This window comes from Takifugu flavidus, chromosome 5 (genome assembly GCF_003711565.1).
Source record: "Takifugu flavidus isolate HTHZ2018 chromosome 5, ASM371156v2, whole genome shotgun sequence".
Taxonomy (NCBI): Eukaryota; Metazoa; Chordata; class Actinopteri; order Tetraodontiformes; family Tetraodontidae; genus Takifugu; species Takifugu flavidus.
The window spans coordinates 7,113,155-7,126,797 of record NC_079524.1 but is presented as its reverse complement, the minus strand read 5'-3'; the positions used below and the strand labels follow the sequence as shown (position 1 = coordinate 7,126,797).

The following is a 13,643-nucleotide window of genomic DNA, read 5'->3' as shown; positions in this document are numbered from 1 at the left end:
GACCAGATCACAGACGGGGACGAAGGGAAAGTCATCACAACTGTAACTAACAAATCTAGAAGATGGAGCGAGGAGTCTACCGAGCGGAGGAAGTGGGACCATCAACCGGGTTGAGGGGATGTTCATTCCAAGGACGGAGTGAGGGGTGGGAGGAGGGACTGTGTCAGCATCCAATGGGACTGGAAGAAGAAGACGAGGTCATCCAAGAAGAAGGACTGGATTGGACTGAATTAGCATCTGTTGGATTGCAATATCTCTCGTGTGTCACTGCCATTCCGTGTGTTCTTTGAATGAAGACTTCAAGATGAATAATGCCAATTTCAAAATGTATTTAACAATAGAACCAATTCAAGATACAAATATTACAGAGCTCCGGGCCAGTTCATAACCCTACAATAACAGAGTCAATTGCCAGGGCATGAAGTCTGACAACCTAACTATCCCTTGGCCCAATCTTTTATAGAAACACATATGTAAATTATTGATGCTAATTCAGTCCAATCCAGTCCTTCTTCTTGGATGACCTCGTCTTCTTCTTCCAGGCCCATTGGATGCTTACACAGTCCTTGCTCTCCGTTGTCTCCCAAATGGCCAGTTCAAAGTTCACCTTCTTGCAGAGGAACCTATCAACACCAGTAAACTATTCTGTCACGTTTTACGATGGGGGTTTAAACCTTTCCGTCTGACTGTCTCCTCGTGCCTCCAACTGTCTAAACAACATTCATGTCAAGGAAGAGTCAACTGACTGCTTATCTTTATTCCACTTACTAAACATTCTACCATTCCTAACTTCTAAAGTGCTTCTAACAGAAAACAGAAACATATGGTACAACACATGATAATAAAATAAAGACAATTCTCTTCACATCAATACTTTACATATGGGTTTCTATGAAAGACTGGGTCGAGGGATAGTTAGGTTGTCAGACTTCATGCCCTGGCAATTGACTCTGTTATTGTAGGGTTATGAACAGACCGCTCGGTTATGAACCGAGCGCTGTAATATTTGTATCTTGAATTGGCTCTATTTGTGAAATACATTTTTAAAAAGTCTTCATTCAGAGAACAGGCGGATTGGCAGTGGCACGTCATATATCAATCCAACAATGAACATGCCCGGAAAATCTGTTTGACAGAATGTCATGCAGTGTCATGTTGCACTTGTCTGCACCTGCAACTACAGAATATTGTTGTTTTGCTCATTATGTCCTTTTTTTAAAACACACAAACACACACACACACACGCTAGTGACTCCTCACAAGGCTCTTCGAGTTTCTTCGAGTGACATCATGTCGACGAACTGCTCGAGCCACAAAGGGGCGGGGCTTCGCTCAGGAGTTACGGCAGCGCGCATCGAAGGACAGGTGAGGGAGAGGCTGGCGGCCCCAAAACGGAGGTAAAGTTCTTTATCCTGTCGAAGTTTAACGCTTAGTTTTATTAAAATGGCTTTGGGAGGCGGCTCGAGCCCGCAGCATGGATGTGTTTCCGGTGGCTAAAGCGACTATTCCTGTTTCTAGGGTCCATCATGACCGTCCTCAGCACGGGCGTGTTGCGAAATCTGACGCTGGTGATCCTCATCCTGTCCGCACTCACGGTTCTGTTATTAATGTACTTCAAGTCGTCCCCCTTCCCCAAATGTCATCCTTCCCCGGTCGAGTGGTCAGAGACTGAGAAGTCGGGGAACGCGTCGGCAAAGACCCGCCGGAAAAAACCCGTGTTGCTCGTCTGGTTCTGGCCCGAGAACAAAAAGTTCGATCTGCAGGATTGCAAGACGCTCCTGGGGATTGGCGACTGCCAGCTGTCGGATGATAAATCGTTGGCCTCCGAAGTGGACGGGGTTTTGATATATCACAAAGCAATCAGCCAGGACCTGTCCAACCTGCCCACCTCCCGCACCAGAACTCAGAGGTGGATCTGGTTCAACCCAGACCCCCCCTTGGTCTCCCAGCAGATCCCGGGCATACAAGCGCTTTTCAATCTGACCATGACTTACAGGAAGGACGCCGACATCCAGGTACGGTGGAAGGTCTCCGCCAGGAAAACCCCGGAAAAAGGCTTCACGCCTCCGCCGAAGCGGCGTTTGGTCTGCTGGATCGTGGACAGCAAAGAGATGACCAACACCTTCAATCAGACCTACAACGCCTACGTGGACCTCCTCAAGCACATCGCGGTGGACCTCATCGACAAGATGGAGGGCGAGGACTACCTGTCCACCATCAAAAGCTGCAAGTTCTACCTGTCCTTCGAGAGCTCCATTCACAGAGATTACATCACCGAGAAGTTCACCACGCCTCTGGCCCTCGGGACCGTCCCGGTGGCCCTGGGCCCCCCGAGGAGAAACTACGAGAGTTTTGTCCCGGGTTCTTCCTTCATTCACGTGAACGATTTTGCCGATTCCGCAGCCCTGGCCGCGCACCTCCAGAGCCTCGACCAGGACGAGGAGGCCTACCTGAGATACTTCGACTGGCGGAAGTTTTACACCATCGGGACCCCGTTTGCTGACGAAAAGTACCGGTTCCTGCACCCCATCTGCCAGGCCTGCCACCACCTGAGCGTGAGCAGGGTCTTCAGATACGTCCCTGACCTGTACAAGTGGTTTTTAGTGGCGACGTAAACACGCGCACACACACACACACACCACACACACGTGTGTAGCTGCACTTAAGAAGAATAATTTGTTTTTACTAAATTAAAAAAACCACCACATTCTCTTTCCCACTCTCACTTCATAATGAGGCCCGGCTCTGACCCAGGACTGTTGATAGGAACGTTTTCCTCTTTCCTGAGCCTGTTGGGGGGGGGGGGGGGGGGGGGGGTTTGTTTTTCTATTTAGCTCTGTGGTTTGATGCAAATGTTCCCGACTGTTCGTGAACAGTCCAGTCCCACCGTAATCAGTGACCAAGTGAAGTACAGGTTTAGCTGGGTAGATTCTCAGGTTAGGTGGGTAGATTCTCAGGTTAGGTGTGTAGATTCTCAGGTTAGGTGTGTAGATTCTCAGGTTAGGTGTGTAGACTCTCAGGTTTAGGTGGGTAGATTCTCAGGTTAGGTGGGTAGATTCTCAGGTTAGGGGGGTAGATTCTCAGGTTAGGTGGGTAGATTCTCAGGTTTAGGTGGGTAGATTCTCAGGTTAGGTGGGTAGATTCTCAGGTTAGGTGGGTAGATTCTCAGGTTAGGTGGGTAGATTCTCAGGTTTAGGTGGGTAGATTCTCAGGTTTAGGTGGGTAGATTCTCAGGTTTAGGTGGGTAGATTCTCAGGTTTAGCTGTATAGATTCTCAGGTTCAGGTGGGTAGATTCTCAGGTTTAGGTGGGTAGATTCTCAGGTTTAGCTGTATAGATTCTCAGGTTTAGCTGGGTAGATTCTCAGGTTTAGGTGGGTAGATTCTCAGGTTTAGCTGTATAGATTCTCAGGTTTAGGTGGGTAGATTCTCAGGTTTAGCTGTATAGATTCTCAGGTTTAGGTGGGTAGATTCTCAGGTTTAGGTGGGTAGATTCTCAGGTTAAGGTGCCACTAAACAGCTACTTTGCGTTACAGATTGAAATGTTCTATAATGATTTTGCTGCATACGGGCGTTGGATATTTTGCCCTTCACTCCAGCCGTGCAGGGTGTGTACTAAATGAAGTGTTTTACAGCTCTGTTCCTTATTTTATCAGTTTTATGTTGCTGGACTAAACTGGCATGTGTTTGACCCTGACTGCTAATGATTAACACACAATCAAATAATAACACACAATTATTTTTTGTGTACCGGTACTCAATAGAAAATCTGTTTTGTTGTGTTTCTTTGCAACTAGGTCTTTTATAGAGTTAAATAGAAGAAACAAATGGATTGATTTTTTAAAATTATTTTTTCTTAATAATTATTCGTGCATTTTAGGGTCAGAACGGACAAAAATTTCAGCTTTAAAATTCCGTTTGTTGTTGTTGCTGCTGCTCCTCATATATTCATCCAAAATCGGCAACTTTAATCATCACAGCTATGATCCGTGTAAGTACGTCCTGCTGTGTTCTTTCATTGAATGTTCTTATTCAGTTATCATCTGGCACCTGACTGTTGAATGACACATTTTGCAAAGATAAGTTGTCTGCTCGGCCTCCGGTGCCTCGTGTCTTAATCGGAAGATGCTGGAAGTCCGAAGCCTGGAGAGGTACAGTGGCCGGTGAGCGTTCAGGTACCTTGGGGACCGGAGGCGGTGCAGCCAGTTGACTGATTTTTGGGTTTTGATTCACAACAAGGTTTTTGTTCTGTGGATCTTCTTTTATTTTTGACTCATTGGCTGCATGAAATACATGAAATACAAGAACTAGAGACAATTTATCATTTGAAATAAGTAAAACCATGGTGGTGATAAGACACGAGCTTAGAGGGGGTTCAGTGATAAAAGAACAGTACACCACTGACTTTCACATGTTCACATGACTTTCATCTTTCTGTTAAGAAGCCGAAGGCAGCAAATGGAACCCTGGATTTACATTTTGGGTCCTAAGAGAGTGAAAAGCCCCAAATGTATACAAATGCCCTCGTCCTTTAGCATACATCGTATCAAATTACCATCAAAAACCTTCCAAGACTGCAGCTGTGCTTAGGTGGAGCAGTTACCAACAAAGTTCATCTAGCAGTCAATCAACTTTTACTGGATCAACAAGTTTGCCTGACTTATTGTGAGCAGTCTTTGTCAGTGTTCATAAATGATTGGGTGTTGGCATGTATGCATAGCCGGGCTGCAACATTGCGTGTCGGTCCATTGTTGCCCTACTGACAGTGACCTGTGTTGGTAGGGGAGTCGACACAGGAGCAGGATGAGCCAAACTAATGCAAACATTTCTATTTCTTGAGTATTTGTTTGGCTTTTCTATTGTTTTCCTCATGGTGTCAGTAAAAATGTTCCCCCTTCAATTTTTGTTTGCATATGACACCTGTTGGTGTAACTTTAAGCACCAAGTTACTAGTTCTGTTTGAGATCTTGACGGCAGACACCATGTTAATTGAAATAACTGTGGGCACAAAAAGTTCTTAAAAAAAATCTTAAATCCTTGGGTTTATATGTTAATCCCTGTGGAGCACTTTGGTAAACTTTTATGTATTTGGACACGTGTTGAGAAAAAGTGAATTGTATTGTCTTGTCAATCACCTTAAAACAAAACTTCATTTCCTTTTATTCTCTTGTTGTAAAGACTATCACTTAGGCTAGAAATACTTAAATTAGGAGTTTGCTGTTGGTGGTCGGGTGCGTTGTGATATCAAGCACAACTGTGGTACACCTTTATTACACTGCAGATAAGAACCATTCATTGCATTTCACCTTTCCGTTTAAAAAAAAAAGAGCTACATCCAGTTTTGATTTTATTAGTTCTGTTTTTTGAAGATGGTGCGTTAAAGAGGAAGTTGACTACACCAACGTTAATAGTGTTAATCAGGTGGTGGTGGTGTGGTAAATTTCTTCTGGTGATATTTCAGATGTGCTGATGAAAAAGGAATCTTCGTAGACACCGACTTGGTTATGACAGATGTTTATTGGAGAGAGCAGTCAGGCTTCAATCGGACGCTGAAGCTTGTCCGAGGGAGGTTTCGTGGTCCCGATGGTGAAGATCTACGAAGTGCTTTGTTCGGTAGACCCTTATATATGGTCAAGTAAACGTATTCCTTTCTTGTGACCTCGTGACACAATATAAGCAACCAAATGGTATAGAGTCCAAGAGCCCAAGAGCCTGCGGACCCCTGTACTCCTTCACAGCAATTCCACTTAGGGAATAACAAGACATTAAATCACGAGCACAGAAAAGCATAGGTGACAGGACACAGATGGAACATGCTGAGATGGTGAAGATAAGATCTCCAACGCTAGGATCCTCAAAGGTCAAAAGTAAGGATCTGCTAGGGACAATACACATTCTTCAGACACTACAGTGGCAAATGAATTCGGCCCCAAATCATTGGTTTGTGGGTCATGATTCTAGTTTTGCATCTGACCACGGTTAAAGATCAATTTCGCAAAACTTTCCCAGTCCTGGTAAACGTCAGGTGGTGGGCAGGCCAAACCATGTGCCACCAGTTTCTGTGTGGGAGCGTTGCCAAAAACAAACTCAGGTCACTATTGTCTGAGTGACCTCTGGATGAGGTGTAACATTAATGCATAGCTGTTCTTCCTAGGGTCTTATGGAGGTGAAAACATATATCAGTCAACAATGTAACATTTTTACCATTGAGTGATTGGCTGGTTGGACATGACTGAGTATATTTACAAAGCTTTCAAGCTTTTTCTTTCTGGGCAAGTGCTGGGCAAGTGCAATTCACTGTTTTTCACTGAATGGGCCATTACAGGGGGTTCTGTTCACAGTTTCTTCCTGTTCACTTTTTTTTTTTCCTTTGTCACTGTGGCAAGCAGCTACATTTTGCTCTGGACTTCTTCAATAATGCATTTTGGATTGTCCTTCAAGGTTTAAATCTCACATAAAGTTGAACAACAGCCATTATTTAAATAAAAAAATCCTTTTAATGTATATTATATCCCCCTCCAAAAAACTGATAAAATAATAAAGTAAATCTAAAATCCTTCCTATTCCTGAAACACATTTATCTTAAACCATTAGAGAAGCTTCTGCTGGGGTAAGTCTCCATTGATATAGTGCCACAGAGGGTGGAAAACTCCAGTAAAACTCAGATCCTGACCAGAATAAAAACATACAACCTTGAATTCCCTCAAAATATGAACCTATAAATCCAGAAAGCGAACACATCTAGTGTATTTCAGCCAGTGCCTTTCGTCTCAGATACTTTTCCAGGCAGTAGATTGCGAACGGATCGATTTCGGTGTCAAACTTGTTGGCAAACAGATGGCGATGTTCAAGGACCCACCAAAGGTCTCCCACGCCGTATACGCAAATCCCCCTAACATGTCTGCCTTCACATCGGGGGTACACGGCATCCCGTGAGTTGTCGACCCCTTCGTGTCCTGCCCACTTCACCAGTCTGGCAATGGCGTTGAGGTCTGTCATGTCGAATTTGGCGTGCGGGCGCCTCGAACCAGGGACACCAGGCATGCGTTGAATGGTTGCCCAGAGGAACTCATCAGGACTGTAGGTGTCTTTGGCCCACTCGATCAGTACCTGCACCCGTTTGTCCTCCAACACGCTGCGGATGTAGCCCCGGCTGACCACTATGTAAGCATTTCCTGACAGAATAGGCAGGTCGAAGGGGGGAGGCTCTTTGATTCTTCCAGTACCCTGAAACAGTTGAGACAGAAAATGAATGTGATGTTTGAGCAGAAGCCCCAAATAAGATTGCAATTTGATGTGTCAAGATGGAAGAGACAAACACCTGAATTGTCCCATTGATCACCTCGTGAACCTTCGTCACCCTCCACTTCTTTCCCTCGGGCATTTTTTCAGATTCCATGCTGTTTTCGCCCTTTAGATAACGCAACAATTGTACCATCTCCCAGTTTGTTTTCAGCGGAAAATCCTGGCCACAAACGTTAAGAAAGTATTTCCATTTGGTGCTGGAGTTATAAAGATCAGCCATACAGTTAATGTCAGCTTGAACGCGGGACCAGCTGGCATAGACCACATCCACAGGCCGGCTGACGATGAAAACGTTGGGGAAGCAGGAGACAATGGCCCTGACGGCAGACTGATAGGAGGGCTTGGATTTTTTGTCCACATGAACACAGTAAATGTTTTGAGGAGCATAAATGGCCCTCAGAAGTCTCTCAAAGTTCTGCACCTAAAGTGTAAGCAAAAAAAATATTATCACCAACTTCTCTCATGCATCTCTCCAACAAAGCTTTAAAAGGCGTCAGCATTCAAACTGCAGATATTCTGACTCTATAACGTATGGCTCCTCCACCTTGTAAAACCCAGTAAAGACTTATTGGATTCCCATACTTTATGATGCACCACCATTGAGTAGGCCAGTGGAAATTCCTCTTCTTCTTTGCTCAGTGGGTATTGTAAATACTTCCTCATTATCTTGAAATTCCTGCAAATAAATAGAGAAATAAGATCAGGAATACGGTATATGGAAAGACTGATATTTCAAGCTGTGACAGACCTACAGTCCTGAGTTGCATTAACATAATATTCATCTGGGACCTGGATGGTCTTCTGGAAGTCACGCCTGATTGCCAGAATTTTGACCTTTTCGATTTCCTCCTGGTCTCGGAGCAGGATTGCCGAACAGTTGCACACCGCATCCATGTTAACGTCATCATCGGTGATTTCTAGCCAGCTGTAACTAAACATGTGGGTGGTTCTCCAGCTGGTTGTGTGTCTGAGGACCACGAGGATCCCCAGGGACGCGACCACAACAGTCAGCTTCAGCATCAGCTTCAGTTTGATGTATTTCAGGAGCCACATTTTTGTGACCTGGTCAGAAACACGCACAAAAGCATGAAACAAAAGTAGAATTTGCACAAACCTGTTGTGAACTATATGCAAAAAGAACTGGAGATTAGCTTTTGGTTTTTTTACGTGACATTCACACCACCTGTAGAAACTATGAAGACCCCTTCTTTTCTTTGTCCTATGTGGCTGTCGATTAACATCCCATTAACCTAAATTTCACGTGAATAAGAAACGTACAATAGACATGAGTGCTGATCAAATGTGAAAGGGAGCTCATCCCTTGACACTGCTCCGCACATTCTGTGAAGCAAGTCCTAAGTGTTGGAATTAAGTTAGTCCTGATGACTGAGCAAACCTGATGGTTTACAGAACTGGTGGCACTGGTGACACTGGTGTCAGTGGTTGGGGTGAGTTAAAGGAGAGCGTGTCATCGAACAATAGATTCTTATTAAAAGACAGAGCCTCAAACTGTGCTGTAGCATTGGAGCTCCACCAATATTTGAAAAACAGCGAAGCCAAATAGTGACCCGGATAAAAGAACAAGCCACCAGAAAAATGAGTAAAGTTGATGTATAGATCACGTCTGCTGTGCAAGCTCAAAAAAATGGTTTTAGCAAACAATTTGGTTCGTCCTCCTCATCTAAATACAGCCTCCCTACTCACCCCCCCTCCCTCTCCTATTCTGCAAGTGAACAGGTGAATTTATTAACTTCTTTCTCCCAAACTACCTGCTGCACCACACCCACCTCACAAGATAACATGTTTGCACTTGTGGCGACCGGCTCCAACACGTCCTCTTTTAAAAAACTATGAATACTAAATATTATTATTATAAAACTATATTAATGAGTGTGTGTGTGTGTGTGTGTGTGTGTGTGTGTGTGTGTGTGTGTGTGTGTGTGTGTGAGTGAGATAGAGAGAGTGAAAGTGATCTTTACTCAATTTGTATCACTTGTTGCCCCCCTCACAACATTTCTTTAGTTATCTATACATTATTATACAAACATGGGCAAACTGTTCATTATTCAAAGTAGAACTACAACTCAAGTAATACACAGTAGTTATAAGGCCACGTTTATATATCATCTATACACGTTTTTCTTATCATTTGTCTACTATCAGTGAGTTGAAGTTGACTCCTAGTGACTAAAGTACTTACTACCGATAGCGACGTAACACTGTGTAGCCTATAACAGGAAGCAAGTACTTTACTTTCAAGGTGTTTTCTTGTTTGGTTTTTCATATTCAAAATTTGATTGGCAAATATCAGTATTTGGAAATAAAATGTATTCTTCTATATAATATAGCCAAAACCATATAAATTAAATATAACAACAATCAAGTGTTTTTGGGTTTTGTGTAATTAGATTATTGAACACTCGGAATAATCTTTCATAACTAACTAAAATCAAAAGTTTTTTTAAAGTTTTTTTTTTAAAAGATATTTAGTAAACTATAAACTTGGGTCGGGAAAATATTTAGTCTGTTAAGTTGTCGACAATGTTTTGAGATATGATATCAGAACACCAATCAGTGTCTTGCACGAAGTGTTTGATTTGTATAAAGTTACACATCATCATATTGTAGTGTCCCCTTATGATTTGATCTAAACCTGATAAGGAGAATGGCACACCAGGGTTCACGCAGATTATGTGGATTGTATAGTCACAGGGAAGTTGGGTATTCTTTATTCTACTGAGCACACACACACCCATTTATACAACAGGATATTTGCGTTCTAGATTACATGAATCGAACTATCCATCAACATCAGACAGCAGCTTGCATTACAGAGTCATTTGTCTGTTTTTCCTGAAGCCACAAATTTGTCTTGAGCTGCACTGGCATTGATTTTACTTCCTGGTAGATGAGACTGGCTCATTTGTATTGAACAGCTGATTTTAAAGAGTTGGTTGTTCTCCTCATCTAAATACAGCCTCCCTACTCACCCCCCCTCCCTCTCCTATTCTGCAAGTGAACAGGTGAATTTATTAACTTCTTTCTCCCAAACTACCTGCTGCACCACACCCACCTCACAAGATAACATGTTTGCACTTGTGGCAACCGGCCCCAACACGTCCTCTTTTAAAAAACTATGAATTCTAAATGTTATTATTTATATAATATTATTATAAAACTATATTAATGAGTGTGCGTGTGTGTGTGTATAGAATTCAAAATTCATTCACCGTGGAATCAGTAACTATAAGAGGCTAGAATACTTTAACTCTTAAACTGCTATTGCTTAATATACACCGCTGAGAAAGTGCTCTTGTATTCAGGGATTTAACAAATGAATTAATGAGTTCATCTCAGAATTAAAATCAACAGTCAGACAGCAACAACAATTCACGAGCAATATTTTAATCACCTTCTCAAACGCAGCAGCTTCACAGATCAAGGAAATGAAGCATTTATAATTGGATAAGGCTCCGACCATGCCTTAAGAAGGAAAGGTTTCAAATACAATACAATATTCTAGTTCTTGATAGAATTATCAGCAAGTGTGATCAACTGTGTGTGTGTGTGTGTGTGTGTGTGTGTGTGTGTGTGTGTGTGTGTGTGTGTGTGTGTGTGAGTGAGATAGAGAGAGTAAAAGTGATCGTTACTCAATTTGTATCACTTGTTGCCCCCCTCACAACATTTCTTTAGTTATCTATACATTATTATACAAACATGGGCAAACTGTTCATTATTCAAAGTAGAACTACAACTCAAGTAATACACAGTAGTTATAAGGCCACGTTTATATATAATCTATACACATTTTTCTTTTCATTTGTCTACTATCAGTGAGTTGAAGTTGACTCCTAGTGACTAAAGTACTTAGTACCGATAGCGACGTAACACTGTGTAGCCTATAACAGGAAGCAAGTACTTTACTTTCAAGGTGTTTTCTTGTTTGGTTTTTCATATTCAAAATTTGATTGGCAAATATCAGTATTTGGAAATAAAATGTATTCTTCTATATAATATAGCCAAAACCATATAAATTAAATATAACAACAATCAAGTGTTTTTGGGTTTTGTGTAATTAGATTATTGAACACTCGGAATAATCTTTCATAACTAACTAAAATCAAAAGTTTTTTTAAAGTTTTTTTTTTAAAAGATATTTAGTAAACTATAAACTTGGGTCGGGAAAATATTTAGTCTGTTAAGTTGTCGACAATGTTTTGAGATATGATATCAGAACACCAATCAGTGTCTTGCACGAAGTGTTTGATTTGTATAAAGTTACACATCATCATATTGTAGTGTCCCCTTATGATTTGATCTAAACCTGATAAGGAGAATGGCACACCAGGGTTCACGCAGATTATGTGGATTGTATAGTCACAGGGAAGTTGGGTATTCTTTATTCTACTGAGCACACACACACCCATTTATACAACAGGATATTTGCGTTCTAGATTACATGAATCGAACTATCCATCAACATCAGACAGCAGCTTGCATTACAGAGTCATTTGTCTGTTTTTCCTGAAGCCACAAATTTGTCTTGAGCTGCACTGGCATTGATTTTACTTCCTGGTAGATGAGACTGGCTCATTTGTATTGAACAGCTGATTTTAAAGAGTTGGTTGTTCTCCTCATCTAAATACAGCCTCCCTACTCACCCCCCCTCCCTCTCCTATTCTGCAAGTGAACAGGTGAATTTATTAACTTCTTTCTCCCAAACTACCTGCTGCACCACACCCACCTCACAAGATAACATGTTTGCACTTGTGGCGACCGGCCCCAACACGTCCTCTTTTAAAAAACTATGAATTCTAAATGTTATTATTTATATAATATTATTATAAAACTATATTAATGAGTGTGCGTGTGTGTGTGTATAGAATTCAAAATTCATTCACCGTGGAATCAGTAACTATAAGAGGCTAGAATACTTTAACTCTTAAACTGCTATTGCTTAATATACACCGCTGAGAAAGTGCTCTTGTATTCAGGGATTTAACAAATGAATTAATGAGTTCATCTCAGAATTAAAATCAACAGTCAGACAGCAACAACAATTCACGAGCAATATTTTAATCACCTTCTCAAACGCAGCAGCTTCACAGATCAAGGAAATGAAGCATTTATAATTGGATAAGGCTCCGACCATGCCTTAAGAAGGAAAGGTTTCAAATACAATACAATATTCTAGTTCTTGATAGAATTATCAGCAAGTGTGATCAACTGTGTGTGTGTGTGTGTGTGTGTGGTGTGTGTGTGTGTGTGTGTGTGTGTGTGTGTGTGTGAGTGAGATAGAGAGAGTGAAAGTGATCTTTACTCAATTTGTATCACTTGTTGCCCCCCTCACAACATTTCTTTAGTTATCTATACATTATTATACAAACATGGGCAAACTGTTCATTATTCAAAGTAGAACTACAACTCAAGTAATACACAGTAGTTATAAGGCCACGTTTATATATCATCTATACACATTTTTGACTAAAGTACTTGGTACCGATAGCGACGTAACACTGTGTAGCCTATAACAGGAAGCAAGTACTTTACTTTCAAGGTGTTTTCTTGTTTGGTTTTTCATATACAATATTTGATTGGCAAATATCAGCATTTGGAAATAAAATGTATTCTTCTACATACTTTAGCCAAAACCACATAAATTAAATATAACAATAATCAATTGGTTTTTTTGTTTTTTTTTAACATGTGTAATTAGATTATTGAACACTTGGAATAATCTTTCATGTATTTTTAAAGTTGAATAATCTTTTATAACTAACCAAAATCAAAAATATTTTTTAAGTTCGTTTTTTTTTAAAAAAGTATAAACGTGAACTGAGCAAACATGTGCCTGAGTTGCTTCCTACCTTTGCCTGTATCCGCAGAAGACACTTTTAGAAGACTACAATTGAGACACCTTCCGTGCATATATTCCTCGGCACAAACCCCCTCCTAACAGCAGGAATTCTTTCAAAATAATAGCACGTTGAATTGTTTGTCGCATGAGGTATTAAAGAACGTTCACATGTCTTTTACAGGTATTACACAATGTGATGATCTTCAGCCCATTAGGTGTTGGTTTCAAACTTTTAAAAACTCTCAGCATAGACTATACTTTATATTAAATCTAATACTGATAATACGAAAGAATGAGTGAATGTCGGCCACCTTGTGGCATGCTCAGGTAAAATTAGACAGACGTTCCCCAGTTTTCTCTGCTCAGTATCAACATAGATTTATAGGGGTGACATTAGTCACAGCATATAGTGGCTTTCAGAAGTAGTTTTTTTTTGTTCACTTGAATCAAAATATTACTTTTTATTTCACATACACCCTGTAA

At 41.2% G+C, this 13,643-nt stretch overlaps 2 protein-coding genes across 4 annotated transcripts; one reads left to right on the top strand and one right to left on the bottom strand.

Moving 5' to 3' along the window:
* The first annotated feature begins 1,248 nt into the window (after nucleotides 1–1,248).
* On the top strand, nucleotides 1,249–3,817 carry LOC130525728 (4-galactosyl-N-acetylglucosaminide 3-alpha-L-fucosyltransferase 9-like). Of its 2 annotated transcripts, XR_008950557.1 has the most exons (3): nucleotides 1,405–2,681; nucleotides 2,855–2,936; nucleotides 3,191–3,817. XR_008950557.1 is itself a non-coding variant. In XM_057032798.1 (2 exons), the coding sequence occupies exon 2, from the start codon at nucleotides 1,527–1,529 to the stop codon at nucleotides 2,613–2,615; it is 1,089 nt and encodes a 362-aa protein (XP_056888778.1). In that variant the 5' UTR covers nucleotides 1,249–1,397; nucleotides 1,519–1,526; the 3' UTR covers nucleotides 2,616–2,812. The 2 variants fall into 2 exon arrangements, 1 of the variants encoding a protein (XP_056888778.1); XM_057032798.1 differs by lacking the exons at nucleotides 2,855–2,936; nucleotides 3,191–3,817 and adding an exon at nucleotides 1,249–1,397 and having other exon boundaries at nucleotides 1,519–2,812.
* A 1,679-nt stretch (nucleotides 3,818–5,496) lies between these two features.
* Nucleotides 5,497–13,324, bottom strand: LOC130525727 (beta-1,3-galactosyl-O-glycosyl-glycoprotein beta-1,6-N-acetylglucosaminyltransferase-like). Of its 2 annotated transcripts, none has more exons than XM_057032795.1 (5): nucleotides 13,171–13,324; nucleotides 8,052–8,365; nucleotides 7,886–7,979; nucleotides 7,320–7,724; nucleotides 5,497–7,225 (listed from the first exon to the last, which is right to left on the bottom strand). In XM_057032795.1, the coding sequence occupies exons 2-5, from the start codon at nucleotides 8,354–8,356 to the stop codon at nucleotides 6,740–6,742; spliced, it is 1,290 nt and encodes a 429-aa protein (XP_056888775.1). In that variant the 5' UTR covers nucleotides 8,357–8,365; nucleotides 13,171–13,324; the 3' UTR covers nucleotides 5,497–6,739. The 2 variants fall into 2 exon arrangements, with proteins under 2 accessions (XP_056888775.1, XP_056888776.1); XM_057032796.1 differs by having other exon boundaries at nucleotides 7,341–7,724.
* Between the last annotated feature and the right edge of the window lie 319 nt (nucleotides 13,325–13,643).